The 22,752-nt window shown below is 41.9% G+C and overlaps 1 protein-coding gene across 2 annotated transcripts in view; it reads right to left on the bottom strand.

The window, feature by feature from the left end:
- Positions 1–22,672, bottom strand: part of fndc3a (fibronectin type III domain containing 3A) — a 102,904-nt gene extending 80,232 nt beyond the window's left edge. For both annotated transcript variants that reach the window (XM_079573340.1, XM_079573342.1), the window contains exons 1-2: positions 22,204–22,672; positions 13,803–13,946 (exon numbers count right to left, since the gene is read on the bottom strand). In XM_079573340.1, coding sequence (XP_079429466.1) covers positions 13,803–13,913 — 111 coding nt within the window. In that variant the 5' untranslated portion in view covers positions 13,914–13,946; positions 22,204–22,672. The remainder of the gene's footprint in view (positions 1–13,802; positions 13,947–22,203) is intronic.
- Between the last annotated feature and the right edge of the window lie 80 nt (positions 22,673–22,752).

Below are 22,752 nucleotides of genomic sequence, written 5' to 3'. Positions count from 1 at the left end.
ATCAGGTTTTGGACTGTTTGACATGACGATACGGAGCCTTACATTTCTCGAATGGGTTGGGGGTGTGACATGTGCAAATACATTATTAATGGGTGAATTAAATAGTTTATTCAACAAAAAAATGCAAAAACATTCTGTTGAGTTAAAGGGACTAGACGAAAGTTGGTCATTTTATGCTCACTACTGCCACCTCAGGTCTTATACGTAACTGCAGTCTCTATATTAAGCACTTCGGACCCGAATTAACACCTTTTTGAGTGACAGTGCAGGATTTTAGAGGCAGTTGTGGTGAACAGGTCTGAGCTCATTTTACACATTAGAACATGGCTGGAACATGAGGGTGAGGAAAATACTTAAAGGGACTATAGAGAGTTTAAAAATGTTAAAATCATGTATTTTCCTCCCCCTTCATGTTCCAGCCAGGTCCTAATGTGTAGAATAAGCTCAGACCTGTTCACCAAAACTGCCTCTAAAATCCTGCACTGTCACTCAAAAAGGTGTTAATTCGGGTCCGAAGTGCCGTCATGCACAAGCTTAATACAGAAGCTGCAGTTACACATATGACCTGAGGTGGCAGTAGTGAGTATAAAATGGCCAACTTGGATCTAGCCCCTTTAATTTAAAACATTTTAAACTCTGTATAGTCCCTTTAAACATTTTGACAGTTTAAAATTTTATAGAATCCGCAAAAATGTCCAGGCGAATGTACCCTTTGAAAGTTTCTGGAAAATGTTCGTAAATTTATCAGGAATTTTGCAACCCTATTTGCTCTCATTTAAAAGACAGAGAGACGGGGAAGGAGCAAAGTGTACACATTCAATTGCCCAAATATGTGCATGTAACAGAGAATGCTAACCACAACCTAATGTTAGCCTTATGCTACATGCTAACCGCCGTTCTTTCACTTCTAGTTTACAATGTGCAACTTTGTGTGTGCTGAATATAGTCTGCCAGAAAAGATTTTTAAAAAGAGTGAAAAAAAAAATGTAATAAAATAAAATTACTCTACTGACTCCCGACTCTATCTCCGTAGGCTGTGTTGATGTCAGGTCAAACGTGGCAGTATCAATAAATCAGAAAGGCACAGCAGGACTTTGAGCAGCAAGACAAACAGGCCGTTTGTTGACACAATCCCCAGCAGAAGAGAAAATAGAAATAAAAAAAATTGCCTCGCCCTGCGGACTAACATGAGCCATGAGGTTTCAGAACATGAATGCAACCTGTAGACAATGTGAAAGGAGCTTATGTGTTCAGAGGTCATGGAGGTTTCTATGTGTGATCAGTTCCAGGAAATCCAAAATCAGCATCAAAGTTCAACCAGATTGGCAGACAATGTACAGTATAGTAGAGCCAAGGGGAAAAGGGTCTTAAAGGGATGATTTGCAGTGCATGTTGGGCCAGGAAATTATGCCAAGGAGAACTTTGAATGAGCCATTTGAGGTCAACATTTTACAAGCAACAAAATGTAAGGTATTGACTATTGTGTGTTTGACATTATTTACAAATAGCCACACAAAAAAGCCACCGTGATACCTTTAAGGTGTACAAAGTTCAACTTACTTAAATCTACAATGCAAAACCAAATAAAAAAAACAAGCTTTTTGTTTCAGTACCAGTGAACCAGTGGTGCCCCAAGCAAAAAAAAATTGGAGGCCTTATATTGTTGCATAACTGGGCTGCTATTAAAATCAATACTAATTTCACAATAAATCAGTGATTGCTTAGTATCAATGATTAAGACAAAATGTGTGAAGCAACTATTCAAATCCACAAACAAGTGATTAAATTAATTACATTGCAAAAGTCGAGCCTATTGGAAAAACACATTGCAGATTTAGGAGTTACAGAGGTGAGCAGGAGCATCACGGCCAGTCACCTGACAACTCCCAAGATGCACCTGTGCATTAGTTACAGAACATTGAGAGACCGTTTGGGGTACTCGAATTCGAAAATCGATTGAAGACTTTTCCCAACAGAAGAAAATGACTGAACCAAAACGAATGGCAACCTATGCCTCTGGAGAGAACTGTGGACTCGGGATGGGCGGATCGAATCCTAAAGTATTCACATATCGATACCAAATGGCTGCTTTTTAAGTATCGATATTGAGCAAAAAGCATCAATAGTAATTTGTATATGTAAAAAGAAGGCGGGGCAGCAACTATCAACACAAAAGGATGATTTATTTCTTTGTTCTGACCCAAACCGTCCACAACAGCAAAGGCTTGAACTGAGCCAGGTATATCATTCTGGTTTAGGTTCCGTTTGTCATTTAAGTATTAATTTAAAATGTTGTTTATGTATTTAATTTCACATTAGTATTGTTTAATTAACCAGTTTAAGTAATATCATTTTAATTGACCAGTTAATTATATAAAATAACCAGTTTTAGAAATGCATGTTGATTGAAATACATTCAACAATATGAAATGACCAGTATCGGTATCGACAAAAATGACCCCAAAAGTATTGATATCATATCAATTCCAAAAAATGTGGTGTCACATATCACATTGATACCACATGCTCGCATGCATTCTGTGTTTTTAATGCACCTACTTCCAGCCTCAAATTGAATTTCGTTGTGTAGTAACGCGCTGACAATAAAGTTGATTCTGTTCCGATTCTGATTCAGAGGAACTGTTGGCTCCTTGTCTTAAGAAGGCACTACTTTCTAGTCAGACCAGAACCACTTTGGTGATGTGGTTCCTTTATGAAGCAGGAGACGTAACAGAATGTGAATCACTGCATTTGGCGATTATCTTAATATTTCTTTCACAACACGAACCAACCTCGAATTCAAAGCCTGTTAGACTCACCACATTTCGTCTTTGATGTGGAGCTCATCTTTGTTTTGCATGAATCATCGTCTTCCTGTAAACTCCCAATGCCTGCTCAGTGTATGCTGAATTGCTTGCTCAGTTATGGATTTTCCCGGTAAAAATTGCCATCTGGAGTCTTCAGACTGGGGCTGGGCACCATTACCTTTTTGTCGATATTGGTCCTATCGGTAATAAAGCAACCTGTTAACCTTAATAAATCCTTTCCGTAGTCTCTCTGGGGTAATACAAGTGTTAATGGGATGAATGGAGGGTCTTTCATCTCCCCCGGTGTCTCTGGCCAGAAAACCACAATTGCAACTTGACTGCCACCGGTCCGGAGCCGCCAATACACACTAATGGAATCACGAAGAAGAAGCTAACAGGCTAACGGGCAAAGCCAACTGCGGGCTAGCGCCACTTAAACAGTATTTACAGTCAAGTTTGAATGAAAAAAAATCATCTCCATTGTGTAATTGGATGTACAATATCCCTCTCTCCCTTTGTCTTTTCTGTCAGCGTTTACTCCCACGGACAATCAATGAGTAAAAAAAACTTGCTACGACACCTGAAGTAGAGGCAAGAGTTATTTGGTACTGCTTTAAAGACACTTGGTTTTCGATACCGATGCCTGAACAATACTTTTTCCGACACAACATTTTTTGTCATATAAAATCAGACATTAGATTAATAATGTTAAATTATTTCTTGTGCATTTATAACATTTATTTGAGGTGAAATAACCAAGAAACTTCCTTTAAAGACAAAAGAGCAGAAAAAACACTTTTTTTCCACAATTTTTTCCCCATTTTTTCAATTTTTTTTTTCAACTTATGTTTAATTTTTTTTCTTTTAAATGCTGATGACCCACAGCATCAAAACTTGAATATAAGCCCTTTGTGTTTCTTTTAACTTCCTGATTTCAAAACTTACATTTTTTCAATACCAGTAGTACCTAAACTTTTTTTTTCGAAACCAGACTGGTATCGTTTAACGGTACCCAGCCCTACTTCAGACGCATGCTATGCTTTTTATGCTAACAGAAGCCATTACCCTGTGACTGACTGTGTCCTCTTCAGATACACAAATTTGGTCTCTATTGGACAGTTGTACAAAAATGACATCGGAAAATAATTTCAGACCCCAAAGGAGAAAGTTCTGCACATCCTTCAACGTCTCTGATGCAATTAGATGTTCACAAACGCTCACCCAAGCGAGCAAAACTAATTTGTTCATTCTGGGTTCAGTGCGAAGGAAACACAAACAAATTCGTTATTTTTTTTTTCCCCAATTCAATTTATTCCCGTGTGGCGCCGTATCACCTCATGGGGCAGAAGATCACCCGCGATTTCAGCGAGCATCAGTGGCACGCGTCTATAAGTCTGACATAAACACACCGATTCGCTCGCACCGATACGACCGTGTACAGAAGAGCAAGAAAGCGGAAAATTTGGGGAGGGGGGGGGGATTAAACGGATGGAAGCAGTGAATCATTGCGCAGCCAGAGTCGTCTGCAAAAAAGGAATCATCTCTTAGGTAATGACCCCGAGACAACAGCCTCCTCTCTGACTCACGGTAATTGGTCCAGCCGAGCGTTAATACCAAAGCCAGGAGGAGCCGAGGAAAAACCAGGGACAAAGAGAAGCGGGTTTGTCCATGTAAAAGGTCACGAACGCCGGGATCGGGCCGTCTCTCCTTACTGTCACTGTGGTCCGGGGCCCCTCCAGTGAGGCTTTGTGCAGCTGCGGGGATGTTTACACACCTCCCGAGTCACGAGCGCACGACGACTGACCTCCAAAAAAAAATTAAACTGTAACCCAGCTGCACTGTATTCGTCGAAAACCGCCTGGATGACGTTTGAGTTCCAAGGAATTGGTAAACAACATCCACAAAACAAGTATTTGAGTGTGCTGGAGTTGAAGTTCTCGGGAAATGACTTTTTTTTTTAAAGCTATTAGCCATGTTGTGATCTTGTTTCATCTTCAAAAACATACCTGGAATCGTGTTTTCCTGACCATCCTCTGTTTTTTTTCTCTCCAAGCCTCGAAATCTGTCATCACCAGGGCAGCAACCAGTTATCAGATTAACTGTGACTAACCAACCATTAAAAGAATCTTATAATTAAAGTCGCCAGTGCCAATCCACGGATCCATCACAAACTGTACTGCTCAAAACGCCAGCCTCAACAGAGCTGACCGCTTGAGGGTTTAAAACAGAAGTAAAAGAGTCTTTTGGCCCATGCACAGACTCAAAAACCCAATGAAGTGACAAAGGAACCTTATTTTGTCCAGGTCCGGTCATCAGTTTATTTGTCTGACCAGTTATTTGTCACCTTTTCATATAGTTGCATTCACTAAAATGTAGTGGTCAACCAAAGAATCATCAGAAGTATAGGTCGACCGATGTATGGGTATTTTACATTATCGGTTATCGGCCGATATCTGCAGAACCGAAAGTGACAGACTTCTGGTTTTTGCATTGGAAAGAGCACAGTCACAGCAACATCACTGTGAAAACGGTCACAATAAATATATTTATCTTTATATTCATTATATATTTTTTAGGGCTGGGACGATCCACCTTTGTCACGATCCGATACATATCACGATACTCGGGCCGATCTGATACGTATTGCGATAAAATAAGTAATTATGATTTGTAATATGTTTACTTTAAAATGTATTAAAAAAAAGAGTCATGTGTCTAAATGCCATTTGACAGTTACTGAAGTGTTAAGATCGAAAAGTGCAAAACACACAATATGCAACAAAGTTACTGGGGAAAAAAGAGTGCAGGATAACAATGCCTCCAAACACAAGTATTGAAAGCATTATCGATACTTGGTATTGCAGCACAAAGTATTGTGATCGAAATCGGATCCGATATTTAGTCCCAGCCCTAATATTTTACGTTGCAGACTTTTGTTTATAGTTTCAAAACCATAAGAGATCGAGACTTAACGTTGATTGTTTTGGAATCAGCCGTTTTTTGTCTTTTAAAACAAACTCCCTCTGAAGTACCGTATTTTCCGGACTATAAGTCGCTCTTTTTTTCATAGTTTGGCACAGTACTCTACATACTCCGGAGCGACTTTTAAAAAAAAATTCAAATATATAATTTCACAAGCCGCTAGAGAGCGCTGCAGGCTAATCGAGCAGCAGAAAGAATGTCTGGAGTGAACGAGAAGCGGAGGTTACTCTTCAAGAAGAAAACAAAACAAGCTAATCACAGGCTAAAAGCTGGATGGTCACCAGCGAGAGGAACGACTTCACAAATGAGAGCTTGAAAAACGTGCTGCCGGGAGAGGCTCGTCAACGGTGCAGTTACACCTCATGCTCAGGTCGTTGCCAAGGCGATTGTTCAGAAATTACTCCGAGGATGAAGATTTCAATAGGTTTAGTGATTTAGAGTGAGATGGAGAGTTTGTTATGTTCTTTAGTTTATCTTTTATCTGAACTGTTTATGTGACGTTGCATACCAGACACACATTTAGTTTGTTGTTGATGCTCCCTGTAGCTAAGCATCAATGTGTTACGTTAGCATATCATAAGCCTATACAGCCTGTTGTTTTTTTCTTCATTAGGCATTTTTTGGCTGGTGTGTCTTATAGTCCTGCTGTCACACATTTTACAGCTTAGAAGCATCATCATAAAATATCGACATATGGGTCGACCTCTAATTAGAAGCGGTATTGCTCACCACTACTCGTCCTGATACTTCCAACAATCGAATTTCCAATTTATTATTTATACCTTTACTCCACAGAGTGCCAACAAAAGGCAGGCTGCCATATCTTTTACTTGTTTTATAAAGTATACATTATAAAATACGGACTTCCTCTAGCACCTGCCCCACCCCCGGCAGTCCACCCCCACACCGGTCCCCCCCTCACTCCCCCCTCTCCATCACACCGGACCAGGTGAGGAGGGAGCTGAGGCGACTGAAGCGGGGGAAAGCTGCAGGACCAGATGGCATCAGTCCCAGGCTGCTGAGGACCTGCGCAGACCAGCTCTCCGAGGTCCTCTGCCACATCTACAACCTGAGCCTCAGCCTGGAGAAGGTCCCCGTCCTGTGGAAGACCTCCTGTCTGATTCCAGTTCCTAAAACAGCGCACGCCAGGGAACCGGCCCACTACAGACCAGTCGCCCTGACCTCCCACCTGATGAAGACGATGGAGCGGCTCATCCTCACCCACCTCCGCTCTGTGGTAAGCCCCACCCTTGACCCGCTGCAGTTTGCTTACAGACCCAACATCGGAGTGGAGGACGCTGTCATCTACCTGTCGGAGCGGGCGCTCACGCACCTGGAGCACGCCGGGAACGCTGTGAGGGTCATGTTCTTTGACTTCTCCAGTGCCTTCAACACCATCAGGCCGGCGCTGCTGCGGGGGAAGCTGGAGGACGCGGGAGTGGATGAACATCTCACCGCATGGACCATCGACTACCTCACGGACCGACCACAGTATGTGCGGCTGCGCAGCTGTGAGTCTGAGGTGGTCGTCTGCAGCACCGGGGCCCCTCAGGGCACCGTCCTCTCACCGTTTCTCTTCACCATCTATACATCGGACTTCACATACAACACGGACAGTTGTCATCTCCAGAAGTTCTCCGACGACTCCGCCATCGTGGGCTGTGTGTCTAAGGGGAACGACCTGGAGTACCGGTCAGTCATCATAGACTTTGTGGACTGGTGTGAGCGCAACCACCTGTGCTTGAACATCAGTAAGACGAAGGAGATGGTGATCGACTTCACGAGGAAGCCACTGCCGTACACACCGCTGAACATCCAGGGGGAGGACATTGAGGAGGTGGACAGTTTCAAGTACCTGGGTGTTCACCTCAACAATAAACTGGACTGGTCCCACAACACCAACGCCCTGTACAAGAAGGGCCAAAGTCGCCTTCACCTTCTGAGGAGACTGAGGTCGTTCGGAGTGAGCAGGCCTCTGCTCAGGACTTTTTATGACTCTGTGGTGGCCTCTGCTCTCCACTACGCTGCAATGTGCTGGGCCCCGGGCAGCACAGAGCGGGACAAGAACAGACTGAACAAGCTGGTCAGGAGGGCCAGCTCCGTCCTGGGCTGCCCCCTGGACTCTGTGGAGGAGGTGAGGGACAGGAGGGTGTTAGCCAAGCTCACCTCCATCATGGACAACACCTCCCACCCACTGCACGGGACTGTAGAAGAGCTGTGCAGCTGTCTCAGTGGCAGACTGAGACACCCTCAGTGCAGGACGGAGCGCTACCGCAAAGCCTTCATCCCCACTGCTGTCAGACTGTACAATAAGACTGTGAAGTAACGCCGACTGTAACAAGTGAATTTCTCCTTTGTGAGATGAATAAAGGTTTATCTTATCTTATCTTATCTTATAAAACCTAAAAAATGGAGTCCAAAAGTCTCATAAAAATGCACAACACAAGACCTTTCAGTAAACAGTCTTTACATGAGATAAAGACTGTTAATGGTTAACAATGGTGTGAAAGACGCCCAGGATCCCGCCACAACAAACAGATCAATGAAGACAAAAACATTACCTCCTTTGCCAATACAAAAACACGAAATATGAATCAATGCACTCCTGGGTGGACGACCCCTGAGGCTCCTTTCACACAAACCGCTCACACACATCCAAACAAAGTATGGATTGGAACCAAAATACAAAGTGTCTTTCAAATATCTCGCTGCTTGGGGCGACGCTCGAAATGATTGTGGATATACGATTTATATTTCTCAGACAGATTGTGAAATGGAAGACGTTTACGATCAAAAACTCCCATAAGAGCCATTACCATTACGTTCAAAGAAAGCTTCAAATGGTTATAGGCAGAACAACAATGAAACTGAGAGGAGGTTCGACAAAATAAGCGCCCCTTTCTCTTTGTAAAAAGTTATAGCGCCTACTTTAAGGAAAGATAATCACTCACCGGCAGATTCATGAAGCACAAAACAGCAACGACAGACTCAAGAATGCAATCTGAACGGTCCCAATTACAAGAAGGCAAAAACGGTAAGGATTTAGTGGAAATTAAGTCAAACAACAAACCATGTGTTCCTGGAAATCTTGTAGATTAAACTTGTTCCAATGACGATACCACAGATTTTTCTGGTATTTCCGACAACCAACGCCACAGATGTGAGTATCGAGGAGGATCTTAAATAGTGACTGTGGAAAACTCTCAAATAATCACAGAGAAAGTAATTGTGCTACCTCTTTGATGACTTCGCTTAGTCTTTAGAGCACACAGCTTTGCTGAGCCCTTTTCAGCTGAGTATCTTTTTACAGGCCTCACTATTGATTTTATTCACACATGCGATATTGAACTGGCACTTGATATCAGCAACTACTAAGGGGTTTCTACAGGCAGCAGGAAGTCGAATTTAATGCTTTTAATGTCCAAATAGTATATTTGATTAGAGGCTGGCCGATATGGGGTTTTCTAAGGCCGATGCCGACATTTTGGGCCGATTTTTCCAAATGTCTGATCTATAATCCTGTAAAAACAAATACTTGGCCGCTCCAGCACTGGCTGATTTTATTTTATTACTTTAGGTGACCCAATCATAGTTTCTGTCCCAGATGTGATTAGCTGCCGTTAGCATTAGCATATTTTTACTAGCCACGGCATTTTGCGCAGCGATCAAAAATACAATAGTGGAAGTTAAAACTAACTCAGCGATTGAATTCTCCAGATTCTGCACTTTAAAATGACGGAGGTTTAGTGAAACTTGTGTTTAACAAACTTGAAGCTAACCAATTTTCATTGCGATGTTTCTCACCTCCCCTGAGGCCTAGGGAGCCGTGGCGGGACTCGTTTTAAAGCCCTAACTTTGCTCTTTCCAATGCAAAAAAGGAGAAGTCTCTATCATTTTCCCGGAAACATCGTCTTTTTCCGGCCTCTAGTTTTAATGCCACAATCGCGAATCTTATTTATTATTAGAACGTTACATTAAACATAAGAACTGTTGATATCTAAAACGCAAATTGGACAAAACAAGCAACTTTTGAGCTTTAAATGTGGACAATTTTCATCACTTTTTGATTGTCAACGAACTTATGCAAATCTAATAGTAGAGCAATGCCATTACTTTCCCACAAAAAATAATTTAATGCCAGTTTGAGGTTTGATTTTATCTTCAATGAAGGTATTCAAGTCGTCTTCTGTACTCAGTGGTTGAAGTCTCGAATGTTTCGCCTCTCATCCAAAAGGCTTCGTCAGCGAAAACTAAAGTTCTGTTCAGCTCGCAGCCTAGATTAAGAAGGGGAGGAGTTGGGGTAGGCCCGGTCCCTCCCAAGAAACTACCGATACCCTCCCTGTGAGTAAACACCTTTGAAGTAGAGCGTCTCTAACAACCTGCTCACTCCAGAGTCTCGAGGTGTCCTGACCTCTTCAAAGCTGATCACTGCTGATTTTAATGAACTTTAATTTACACACATTGCAGTCGTTTAGCAGTAAATTCTCATCTATCGCTCAAATCCTAATGTTCCTTGACTAAATGTATAATATGTCAAATTAATCTTGATTAAAACTATTTGAAAATCGAGAAAATTGGCCAGGATTGATAAGCCCAACATAGTGATGACTTATTCCACTCGGGCGACACTTAAAGGCAGTGCAATCTCATCACGACTTCCCATAGAGGATAGCACGTCAGCTGTTCGCGCGCGGTGCCCCCCGGGAAGCCGGAGAAACTTAAGCAAATCAAAGTGACGACCATCGAATTGACAAGAAATCCAGCCGCGCCTGTCGCGTGCGCTCGGCGTCAGGGTGACATTGACGGGAGCCGATCACATTCTGTACTCTTTAACACCGCGGTCGCTGTCGGCGCCCGGACGCGTAGCACCTGCAGCTCAGAAAACACTTACCATGAACGGTTTTGTTTCACTTCACTCATCGCTCAAGTCAACATGCTCCTACTACCACGAGCATGGGCAGGAAGCAGTGAAGCAGCTGTCACTATCAGTATCGTTTCACAGATGACATGATATATCCAGAGATGCATGCCCTCGGTCTCCACGGCTTATTCAAAATGGACTCTCCTCTTAGAACTATTGATCTGCAGTCAAAATCGCATCTTTGACATCGGCAAGTGGCAAAAATACTGAAGCAAATATATGTCCTCTGTGAGTAAAATATGCTGTTTCTTTGGATTATGCTTAAAGGGATATTTCAGGATTTTTCACATAGGGCCTCATTTCCTAGTTATCCAGAGTGTTGCTGATTTCTGGAGGTATTTTTGTGTCGTTTGTGTCGATAGAAAAAATTTAAGGCAAGTTTATTTGTAGAGCAGCTTATTTGTCATCTGCATAGTTGTGGTACGACACATTGTTTCTGTTTATTAGCTGACCCAATGGAAGCATGTACAAGCTGAATAAGAGGGGTCCCAAGATTGACCCCTGGGGGACTCCACAGGTCATGGCAATTTTGTCTGAGACACAGTTGCCAATTTTGACAAAGTACGTCCTGTCCTCGAGGTAGCGAGGTAGGACTTGAACCAATTTATAGCATTTTAACCATTTTGTATTTAAAGTACCTTATATTTGAGCAGCATCAGCTTTGTGGTTGTATAAGCTACACAGCGGCGGAAGGATCTGCTAGATAATAGTCCCTCATAATGCGATCATTCATGTGATGCAAGGTCATTTATATTCCAAAAATTACTCTATGGACACAGACATTTATATGGTTAGTCTGGTGTTATAAGTGATTTGCCTCAGGTGCTCTGTGGAGCGGGTCAGACTGTTTTTAATGCAGGCTAGCTGATACCATAGAAATGCGCTAGCCTTGCACTAGCCTAGCGCCACGAAACTCGTCAAATATAAGAACTGCATGAATTACAAAAAAAAAATCTCCAGAGATCAGCAACACTCTGGATAACTAGGAAATGAGGCCCTATGTCAAAAATCCTGAAATATCCCTTTAAAATGCAACTAGCCCTTCAAACCAGCCCATAACACATGACCGAGCTCGATAAGCGCTTGCTAAAAAAGTGCGAACCCTGAAAATTAGAGTGACCACCTGTCCCTCTTTAGGTTGCACTACACAGCTATTTAGTCCTCTGTCCCCGTCCCACCTATTTAGATGATGTTCCACTTCTTCAATAAAATTTAATTTACAGAGAGAATGACAAATTATCCGCCAGTGTTTCCCAGTTTTCTGAGTCATTAAAAGAATTGTGCCAAAAATAAAGCACTGAAAAGCATTACAGTTGTTTCCAGGCGGCATTCGATCTACATTACTTTATCTTTTATGCCATGAATTCATAAAAATAGTAAAAAGTATGGTCCAAAGCACATTCAACAGCACGTTTTGAAGACATTTTCAGTGTGTATTTTGTCCATTTTACAGTTATTTTTGCTCAATTTGTCAAATATCCAAATGTGACTTCCTTCCTCAGCTTAATCTACAGATTTGTTGCATTTAAGACATTAACAAAACCCTTATTTTGCATAAAAGGTACAATATTGAGTCCCAACCTTCCGGATTAGAATATTTTGTGACCTGTTTGTATCTGTATGTGTGATTTTGGGCCAAAATAGCAAAGGAAACGCTTCAGTTCTGATCTTAATGAAATAAAGGTGTGTATTTCTAATGTCTGTCCCCCCATGTCCCATCACACCACCTCACCTACTTTCACTACTGTTTGAGGTGGTCACCCGACGGCCAATGTTTACACTGACATGAAGAGAGATAATGCAAAACTGCGGCTATTTTATCACTTTTTAATGTGTGCTTCGGCGATGACTGTCAATTTGGGAATTGTACTCCCCAAACCGCGACCGGCCCGGCCCTCTCGGCAAGTGCTAAGAGTCATTGTGGCCCTTGCCTCAAATAGTTTGCCCAAACCGGTCATAAAATCATCTTCCCAGTACTCACTTCTATGTCGTTAATTTCAACAGTCCAGTATTAATCTGGATTTATTGCTCTGAATGTACTTTAAAGGTGCATTGTGCAACTTTGTGCGAACATTTGTGCGTAACTGACCTTTTTGTGACCCAATGGCTTTAAGAGTGGTTAACGTGGCACCTTTACTTTCCATCACGGTGGTCTCTATGATGCTCCAAGATCAATTGTTTTATAGCTTTTCTGGTGAGTGTTAGTCAGCAGTGAAAACCTACCAGAAACTCAAAAAACAATTGATCCTAGAGCATCAAAAAGGCCACTGTGATGGAAAGTTAATGCGCCATGCTGACCACCATTATACTTTCATAGATTACTCTTGCTTTCAAAACAGACTTGGTGGCATTTTGCGAAACTGTATTTTGTTTAAAGGGACTATACGGAGTTTAAACATGTTAAAACAATGTATTTTCCTCCCCCTACATGTTCCAACCAGGTCCTAATGTGTAGAATGAGCCCAGACCTGTTCACCACAACTGCCTCTAAAATCCTGCACTGTCACTTAAAAAGGTGTTAATTCGGGCACAAGCTTAAAGAGGGGGTATTGTGATTTTTTAAATCACATAGCACCAGTCTATAGCACTCTACAATGATGACGAAACCTTCTGTTGGTCTGTAAATGCAGTAAATAAGAATAACTGCCTTGTATAAAATTGCTCTCTCAAAATGGCTGTAGTGAATGTCTTGAAATAGGCCTCTGTCTCTTTAAGAACCTCTGACCCTTTCCGACACGCCCCCTCCACACGCTGGTCAGTGGTTGCTGATGGTTGCTGAGGAGCAGTGGTTGGTTACTCGGCTGGTGACGCAACTTGTGTGCAGAACTGCTCAGAAAAGGTTCAGTGATGTTCATGAACAATGTGTGTTACAACCCATTATGCAACAATATCCAGGAAATACAGACCGAAGCTCTTCTACAGTAGAAGAAGTAAGAGCGTGTGTGTTCGACAAGGAAACGGTGTGAAAAAAACAGTACGTCCCCTTTCATTTGAACTGTAGTTCCCAAAATAAGACTATACGCAGTGTGTGAAATGTTAGCGCTCCTCTCTGGGCATGAGAAGTTGTCAGCTGCCGCGGGCTCGGACTGTACCTGCTGTGGGCCCTCCCCGTTGACCATGGCGGGGGGCGGGGGCGAGGCCAGGATGGGGAGCTCAGGGCTGAGGATCTGGCCGGACTCCAGAGGTGGGGTGTGGTCTGCCATGTTTCCCTCATTCACACCACCGAAGAGGTACTCCTGCAACGACGACACACAGGGGTCAGTTTGCAAACAGTTCGTGCACAAACAGAAGTGGGCGATATTGACGAAAATTAGAAATTCCTCATTCACGTAATCCATCAAAACAGAAGATATTTTTACTGCATCAGAACATCGCCAAAGTGTATCAGCTCTTATTCCAAGTCGTTCACCTCTTAACCCCCGCCTTCAACGAGTGCATTTTCTCCAGTTCAGCTTTGAGCAAATCTAAAAGCTTTGAGGTTTTTATGTTACCTGTTTTTGTTGCTTTTTCACCACTTTTTTGTTGCCTGTTTTGTTGCTTTTTTGATCCCCGTGTTGCTGTGTTGTCACCTGCCATCAATCTTGGGACCCGTCTTATTCAACCTATACATGCTTCCATTGGGTCAGCTAATAAACAGCAACAATGTGTCATACCACAACTATGCAGATGACACTCAGGTCTACGTGTCACTGACGGCTGGTGAACATGGGCCTGTAGATACTGTCCCTGCATCCAACAGATCAGATCCAACAAAACAACTTTCTCCAACTAAACTCAGACAAAACTGAGAAAATTGCTTTTGGCCCGCAGACACAAAGACAAAGTGTTATCGGTCACCTTGAGTCTGTCTCTCTAAAACCAAAAAAATCAGGTTAGAAATCTAGGAGTAATCATGGACTCAGACCTGAACTGAAACAGCCACATCAGCAGCTTTTTCCATCTGAAAAACATTGCTAAGATCAGAGGAATAGTGTCTAAACCAGACTCAGAGAGACTTATCCATGCATTTGTCTCCAGCAGGTTAGACTGCTGTAATTGATTTATTTTATGTTGATGTTTTATTGATTTTATCTGTTTTCTTGTAATTTTATGCAACTGTGAAGCACTTTGAATTGCCTTGTGTATGAATTGTGCTCTACAAATAAACTTGCCTTTGGTTGCTTTTTCATCACTATTTTGATACGTTTTTGTCGCCTGTTTAGCTGCATTTTTGTTGTTATATTGTTGTTTTTTTCTTGGTTTTCATCACATTTTTGTCGCCGGTGTCGTTGCTTTTTTGCTTTTCCTCTACGTCACGTCTCATTTTTGTTGCTATTTAGATTAGGGTAAAGTCGAACTGGAGAAAATGTGCTCGCTTCGGGCGGGGTAAGGGGTTACGCAAGTGCCATCTTGGACAAAAAAAGAACCCCTCAAAGAAGTTTAAGTGCGGGTATTATGCTTTTCGGAGGTATTTGGTAATCATCTCAAACACATCTTGATCATTATCTTTAGTGTCTAGTTTCCTCGGCAACAAAGATAATGATCAAGATGTGTTTGCTCTTATTGATTTAAAACGGCTTTCGCAAACTCTCCCATAGCAACACTTCCTAAATTCAGATTCAGATTCAACAAGCAACATAACAAACTTTAAGGTTCTCCTGACACTGAAAAAGATATGGTACTAAGACGAAACTAATATATTTCTATATTAGTTTTTCGTCAAATTGTGCCAAAATAACGCTTCAAAAACACTAACAGACAGAAATAAGTTCCAAGCATGAGTTCAGTCAGATGGAGGACTGTGATTTCGTGACATGTTGTGGCTTCTTGCTATAGGTAAGCACGGAGGTCCAGTGGATGGACGGTCGGACGGAGGTAAGGGGGGTTTTTCAGTTAAAAACAAACTAACAAACTATTGCCACTGCCTCTTCTTCGTCCACCATGTTTTTTTACTCTGAAGTCACGTTTGATCTCAAGAGGTTTTGCGAGATTTGCTATCTGACCTGCAAATGTCCGTGAGTGAAATCGGTTCATGTGTGATTTGGCTGCATACCACACACAGTACGACCAAAACTGTTATGCCTGTTATTTTTTAAATCACCATGTGTGGGGTCTCTAAGGTTAGGAAAATCTTAAAATCTTCCCACGAGAACCAGGCTTAAAAGGGACTATACAGAGTTTAAAAATGTTGAAATTATGTATTTTCTACCCCCTACATGTTCCAACAATGTCCTAATGTGTAGAATGAGCCCAGACCTGTTCACCACAACTGCCTCTAAAATCCTGCACTGTCACTCAATAAGGTGTTAATTTGCTTAATATAGAAGCAGCAGTGACCTGAGGTGGCAGTATTGAGTATAAAATGGCTAACTTGCATCTAGCCCCTTTAAAGAAGAACTAAGTAACTTGTCCACCTTAATAAATCCTTTCCGTAGTCCCTCTGGGGGTAATACAAGTGTTGATCGGATTATTGGGGGGGGTCTTCCATCTCCCGCTGGTGTCTCTAGCCAGAAAATCACCCGTGCAACTTTCCCTGCATCAGGTCGGAGGCCCCAATACACACTAATGGAATCACGAAGAAGAAGCTAACAGGCTAACGGGCAACGCTAATTGTAGGCTAGCGCCACTTTAGCAGTGTTTAAATAATGATCTCCATTGTGTCATTGTGGCGCAATGTACAATATCCTTTTCTCCCTTTGTCTTTTCTGTCAGCGTAGTATTTTCTCTCACGCACAATTAATGAGTAAAAATACACAACAAGCTGCTTTATATATAGCGATACTATATATTTTTATTTAAGTTCAGGTACTATAAACAAGCTAGTGCCAGGAAAAAGCATGGAAAACCCCACACCCACATCAGTTAGACCAATAAACCAGATTTTCCAGTAAAGCAGACATCACAGAGTCATTTGGATGCAGAGCGCCTCTAAAGCCGTTATTTCCAGTCGTAGTGAAAGGGTCAATCGCGCCGCGGTGAGACTGTGATGCACTTCCGAACACATTTCCCGGCGCACGCGTCTCACCCCGGTGCTGACGCTCGCCGGCTGTAATTTGTGCCTCTGCGTAACCCACTGGCTGAATTGGAAGGATATTTTCTGATGCTATCGTCGAGCAGCTGTTCCTCTAAAACCAAACAGGCCGCGGCGCAGACCAGAGCGGCCTGGACCCGTGTTTTCATGGGATTATGCATCACCCGGGGAATAGGTCAGTCCCCGGTCCCGCGAGCTGGCTGTGGACTATGGATTCAGTGACATCACGTTCACGCACTGATGGAGTAAATGGACCAGACCCCGATGTTTGATTCAACGACAAAAACAAACTCGATTTAATGTCCATACTGCAGCTGTGCCCGGGAGGATAATGGATTTCTAACCCTTACACTGTTATTTCATACACGGGCTCCACAATTTGACTGTTTTTAAATGATTTCAGAGGCATTAGCGTTAGAGAGAAGACTTTAAATATGAATATGCTTAACAAATACAAGGATTAGCATTGCAGAGCAGGCCTGTACCATATAATCAACAGGTTTTACACATGATAAATCTTTACGGATTTTGTTTTCAGATGACATTATTACTACTAGGGATGCACCGATCCGATACAAATATCCGATACTGAACCGATACCAGTTTTGGCTCTCAACGCCTTAAAAAAAACTTTTACCATCACAATCTTAGTGGAAATGGGCATGGTGTATATTAGGGCTGAACAACATGGACAAAATGATCTCGATATTCATGCCAGATATCTCGATATCGATACGATATAACTATGGGTTAGGGTGAAAACTAAGCATTTTTCAGAAAAATAAAATCATTATACAAAAGAGTGCAGTTTATTGATGAAAATCTATATTGTTTATATCTTGCTTTTTCGATTGTAATATTTTGAATGTTCATATCTCAATATCAATACGATAACAATATATTTTTCTTTTTCAGTATTAATATCTTGAAGTTAATTTTAACCTTCGCAACTGTGTTTTTCATTGCCATGCAAAATTCTGCGGTCAGCAATAGCATGCTAAAGCTAACGGGAGCATGCTAATGCTAATGAAAACTAATCAAGACTGAGTTAGAAACTATGATAGAAAAACATAAAGTAGCCTAATAAAATAAAATAACCACTGCTGAAGCCAAGTGTTTAGTTTTAGTTTGAGAAATAACTGATCTGACATATTTGTAATGATCAGATCACTTCATGTGAGTTGTTTATATTAATGTAACCTAATGCCTGTCATATACCCAAGGATATTTAGGGCTGGGACAAAATATCAGATCGGATTTGGATTGCAATACTTTGTGCTGCAATACCAAGTATCGATACTTTTTCAAGTATCGCAATACTTCCTATACTTGTGATTGGAGGCATTTTTATCATACACTCCTTCTTTAATAACTGTCAAATGGCATTGGGTTTATTGGGTTTTCTTTTTATACATTTTAAGTTATGCATATTACAAATCATAATCTTAGTTTCGGTAATATCAGATATCGGCAGATTCTCAAACCCCAGTATTGGTAGCCAAAAAGCTGGATCGGTGCATCTCTAATTATTACCAACATAAATGCTTTATAAGGATTAAGATTTCGCTTTTCCCTCCCTTAATTCACCCCTAAAATGAATAACATTTTGATACAGAATCAAACATTTGATGCGAAAACTGCAAAGAGGCCAGCATTATGCAGCCATAGCACAAATGCAACATGTGTCCTTGAGGATAATTACCCTGCCGCGCATGCGCCCCTGGAGCGGTCAGTGATCTGGCTTATCGGTCCTCCTTAACCCCCCCCCTCCTCCTCCTCCTCCTTAAGCTCCAACATGACGACAGTGTAACCAGCAGCTCTGTCAATGAGCGGGATTTTGGCCGTTTCTGCGCTAAGATTAGCTGGTTATTAGCAGATCATAGCGTGGGCTCCTTCTGTCGCCGTTTGGCCTGGAATCCAAAACAAATACAAGCCTGTACCCAAACCACAGGGGCTTTTGTTTGCTTCCTAATGCAAAAGCAATCAGCTCAGCTTTCGATAGAAACTGGTAAACATCTGCTTTGTGCTGATCCAATTTTAGAATTAAGACAATGAGTATTTGGGAGTTTAAGTGAGCGATTAGAAAGTCACATAGGTTGACATGTCCTCTGCAAAACAACAACTCTCCAGCTAACCCTTCAACTTTAGATCTCTTCAAACGTGTCCTGAGGTTCATGTGACTCTTGTATTATCAGCAATGACAGCAAGACAATGAATTCAACCCTTTTAGTGCTAGAAATAGAAAGAAAGTGCAAGTTTTCTTCCCGTACAATCATCATCCTGCATTCTGATGTGTAGATTAGAGGCTAAATGACAACAATAGAAGCCCCTCTATGATCTGATAATGAGATAAAATGCTATACGATATTTCTCCAAAGTAGTTTAGAGCTTTGTAATGTCAATTCAGAAATAGTGAGCCTCATTTATTCAGATTACCATGGCAAAATAATCCAGGAGTACAAAGAATGTCAATCTACTATCTTTTTCACATAGAAATAGATAAATCACTGGTCAAAAACTGATGGATTAAGCCGGACTGAGCAAAGGACTGTTTAGGCGGGACGCATTATTGAAAGAAATACTACACTGAGGAATGTATTGATGAAATAATCCCCACAGCGTACACACGTTCCTGATCATTTTGCGCTTGTTGTGATGTTAAATGTGCTGCTTTTCCACTTGGCTGACCCTCAGAGGACGAGACCTGGCTCTGCGACGTATCTGATCGTGGTTGTGAAAGCAGCTGTTTTTCAGAAGTGGGAAAACACCTTTTTCTTTTCTGCCGTTTTTCTCTCGCACTTTCCTTGTTATGCAACGAGGAAGAGGACATTTCAAAAGGTGAATGAACTGGAAACACAAAGTTTAAAATGGTGTCTCAGAATGAAAAAGCATAATTGTATCTATCAGTATGGCAAAAATATATATATATAATTTCACATATGAACAAAATAGCTTTACTACAATGGTTTATGAACATAGACTTTTAAATAAACTTCAGCTCAAGCAAAATAAGAATGTTCTAGCTCCAGCGCTATTTAACAAGGGAAAAGCTGATTATTAAAAGCCCCATGATGATCATTCAGATTGCAATTTTGACTAAACTTCAATCAATTTCCCAGCCCAACTCATAAATATGAAATTAAAACCATCTCCACTTGCCTGCTCGGTGCATTATCATCTTTTCGCAATAACAGATTCCTTTAGAGAAATTGACTTTACCTCTGCTTCCCACCTGTCGCTCTGCCCCACACAGAAGTCTATCATCTTTGTCCGGCAAAATCCACCGACTCAACTTGATCTAACTGTCCTGCAACTCTTTATGCAAAACACACACACACAGAATGAGTGCGAAGTGAGACGTGTCACTCTCGAGCAGAGGCTTTTTTTTGCAGCATGATTTCCTGAAAGGTTAAAAGCCGGCCATCCTTGAAGTCCGAAGTCTTGAACCGTGTTTAAAAGAGTTATGTTAAAGAGGAGCCTGGGCTGAAGTACGTTGTGGACTGCAACACAACAACAACAACAAAATCTTCTGCTGACGGGCTGACCAATTAATAATGACAACTGAACCAAAATCGCAATCTGAATTTGAAAATACTGCAGATATTTGGGACAAAAATGACAATATCTTCAGCAAACAACAACAACATAATATCCTAGACTTGTATTCGTTTTCTGGATTGGATAGTTGGATTAGTATGGCAGTTATCCAGTTATGCCAGTTTTCACTCAATGTCTAGATAAAAAGGTAAATATCCACTGTGAAATTAATCTTTATACCGCGCATAAATTGCAACTAATTATCATGACACTTAGTAGAATTTGAGCTGCAATTTTTCTCCTAAGAACACATCATAATTCATTAATTTCTATCATTTGTAATCTGGGATGGATATTATACTCTTGGTTTGGTTCCTCACAGTTGGCCATCCCAGTTGGCCATCCGGGAACTTCACATGAATCATGTTGCACACCTTGGCTATGAAGGTGGAGGGGAAAACATGGAAGGAACAGCATGTGCGCGACTGCCATGGAAGACGCTAAAATACTAGATATCTGGGATATTAAACAAAATGGAATGTGAAATAAAGGCAACATACGTATATGTACTTGTTGATAAACGCGGTAGACTCACAAGAGAAAGAAACATGGATAACTAAGCAGCATTCTCCCTATAGGTATAGGTTATTGTATATAAAAGAGATAAGAGACCAGATTTACCAATACTAAGCAGCTATCGGACGCTTCGCACAAAACAGAACCAATTGGGCCAGATGTGACAGTGCCAAAAGATGTAAAGAGAACAATGATACTTGGCAAATTCAATCAATTTGGTCTGGTTATGATCCCTGTCGGTTTCGCAATGGGTCGAGTGCCATTTGAGGACATTTGCGCTGAGGTCGCCCATGACTTTGCCTTGTTGTTTTCCCCGTTCACGTCGACACCACTCCGACTGCGAGGACTGATTTGGTTTAATTGTGTTTACATGGACCCATTGGACCAGCCTTCCTGCATCAGAGCGGACACAGTTATTATCTCAGTGGGAGAGACCACACCCGTCTCTCAGCCTCTTCACTCCTGCCTCTGGGAGAAGACTGCAGAGTCTCGATCAGTGACGGGTCCAACTGACTGACGGACGAGCTTCACCGCAGACAGAAATGTGAACTCTCCTTGTACATCATCCTGTTAGCTATCGTCTTTTTGCATTAAGGGCTGAAGAGGAGTACATTTTCAATTCTCTGCATGTCCTTTACATGTAGTAGGTTTGATGAATAAAGCTCATTGAAGTAGGGTTGAATCAACTAATCGATTAATCGACGACTAATCGATTATTGAAATAGTCGACAACAATTTGAGTAATCGATTAATCGTTTCCTGGTTCACACAGACTCAAATAGAGCAAAAACTACATGAAAATGTTGTATTTTTGATGAAAACCTACTTTGTTTTTAGAGTTATGGTCTGTAGTGTTTTGTACATTGTAAATTTCATGAATATCTGTCTGTGTCTCATCCAATCAGAAATCAGAATTAGCACTAAGAGCCTCCAAACAACATTTACTTTAAGTTTAATCCATCAATATGCCCTCAAGCGGCGCCTCTTTAGCATTATGTGATTAACAAAAATGTTTTCCTACACCATTCACAGCCAAGCGATTAATCGATTAATCGTAAAAAGAGTCCATAGGTTAGTTGCAGCCCAAGATTAAAGTGAACACAATACATGAGAAAATTACTGGAACTACAATTAGTCATTAGGCATCCAACATTGAGAAATCGGTGCTAAATATACAAAAATATCAGAACAAATGGGCCCAAACTACGTCAGAGAGAGAGACAATAGCTACAGGTGTGACTGCGCCTGTATCGCACCATAACCTGTCCAATGCTCCGTGAGGCAACAAAAAACAACACCTCCTCGCACAAAGCAGTGATTAACATTAGCCTTCGGGGCAAATAAGAGCTAGTGTGTTATTAAATACTCACTGGCGTTGGTCACAGTGTGCCCAGACGGGACAGCAGCAGCAGGAGCAGCAGTGTTGACACACGGAGGGGGGGGGGGTGACTGTGTATATGCAGCTCGCCTCGTAATGTCACGTCCACACAAGATCCAACTCGCTCCCGCTGGACTTTCTGCACCTCCGGGGACCTAAAAGTCGCTAGCTGCCTTGATACGCACACGGCCGGGCAAAATGTGACATGCTAGCGTCGGAGATAGCCCCCGTAATGCTACTACTACCTAGCTAAAGAGGATAGCAAGATGAAGATGTGCTCGTCCGCCAATATGCGCCGCGCACACCGCTTTTAACTGCATTTAAAAGAGAGCAAAGTGAGCAGCGATCACCCCGAAGCACCGAGGACGACGGGCCGGTCCTAATCTAGTCGAAACTTTTCCTCCAGCCCTGCTCCTTGTGTAAAAAGCAGGAATTTCGCCATCGCGTACAGAGCTCTTTGCGCATGCGCAGTGCGGCTAATTATGACGAGGGCCAAATTCCTGCATAAGAAACACGCATTCATAAGAAAAGATGCTCCCGT

Source organism: Gobius niger (genome assembly GCF_951799975.1).
Source record: "Gobius niger genome assembly, chromosome: 1".
NCBI classification, from domain to species: domain Eukaryota; kingdom Metazoa; phylum Chordata; class Actinopteri; order Gobiiformes; family Gobiidae; genus Gobius; species Gobius niger.
The sequence above is the reverse complement of the archived record's forward strand: the minus strand, read 5'-3'. Positions and strand labels throughout refer to the sequence as shown.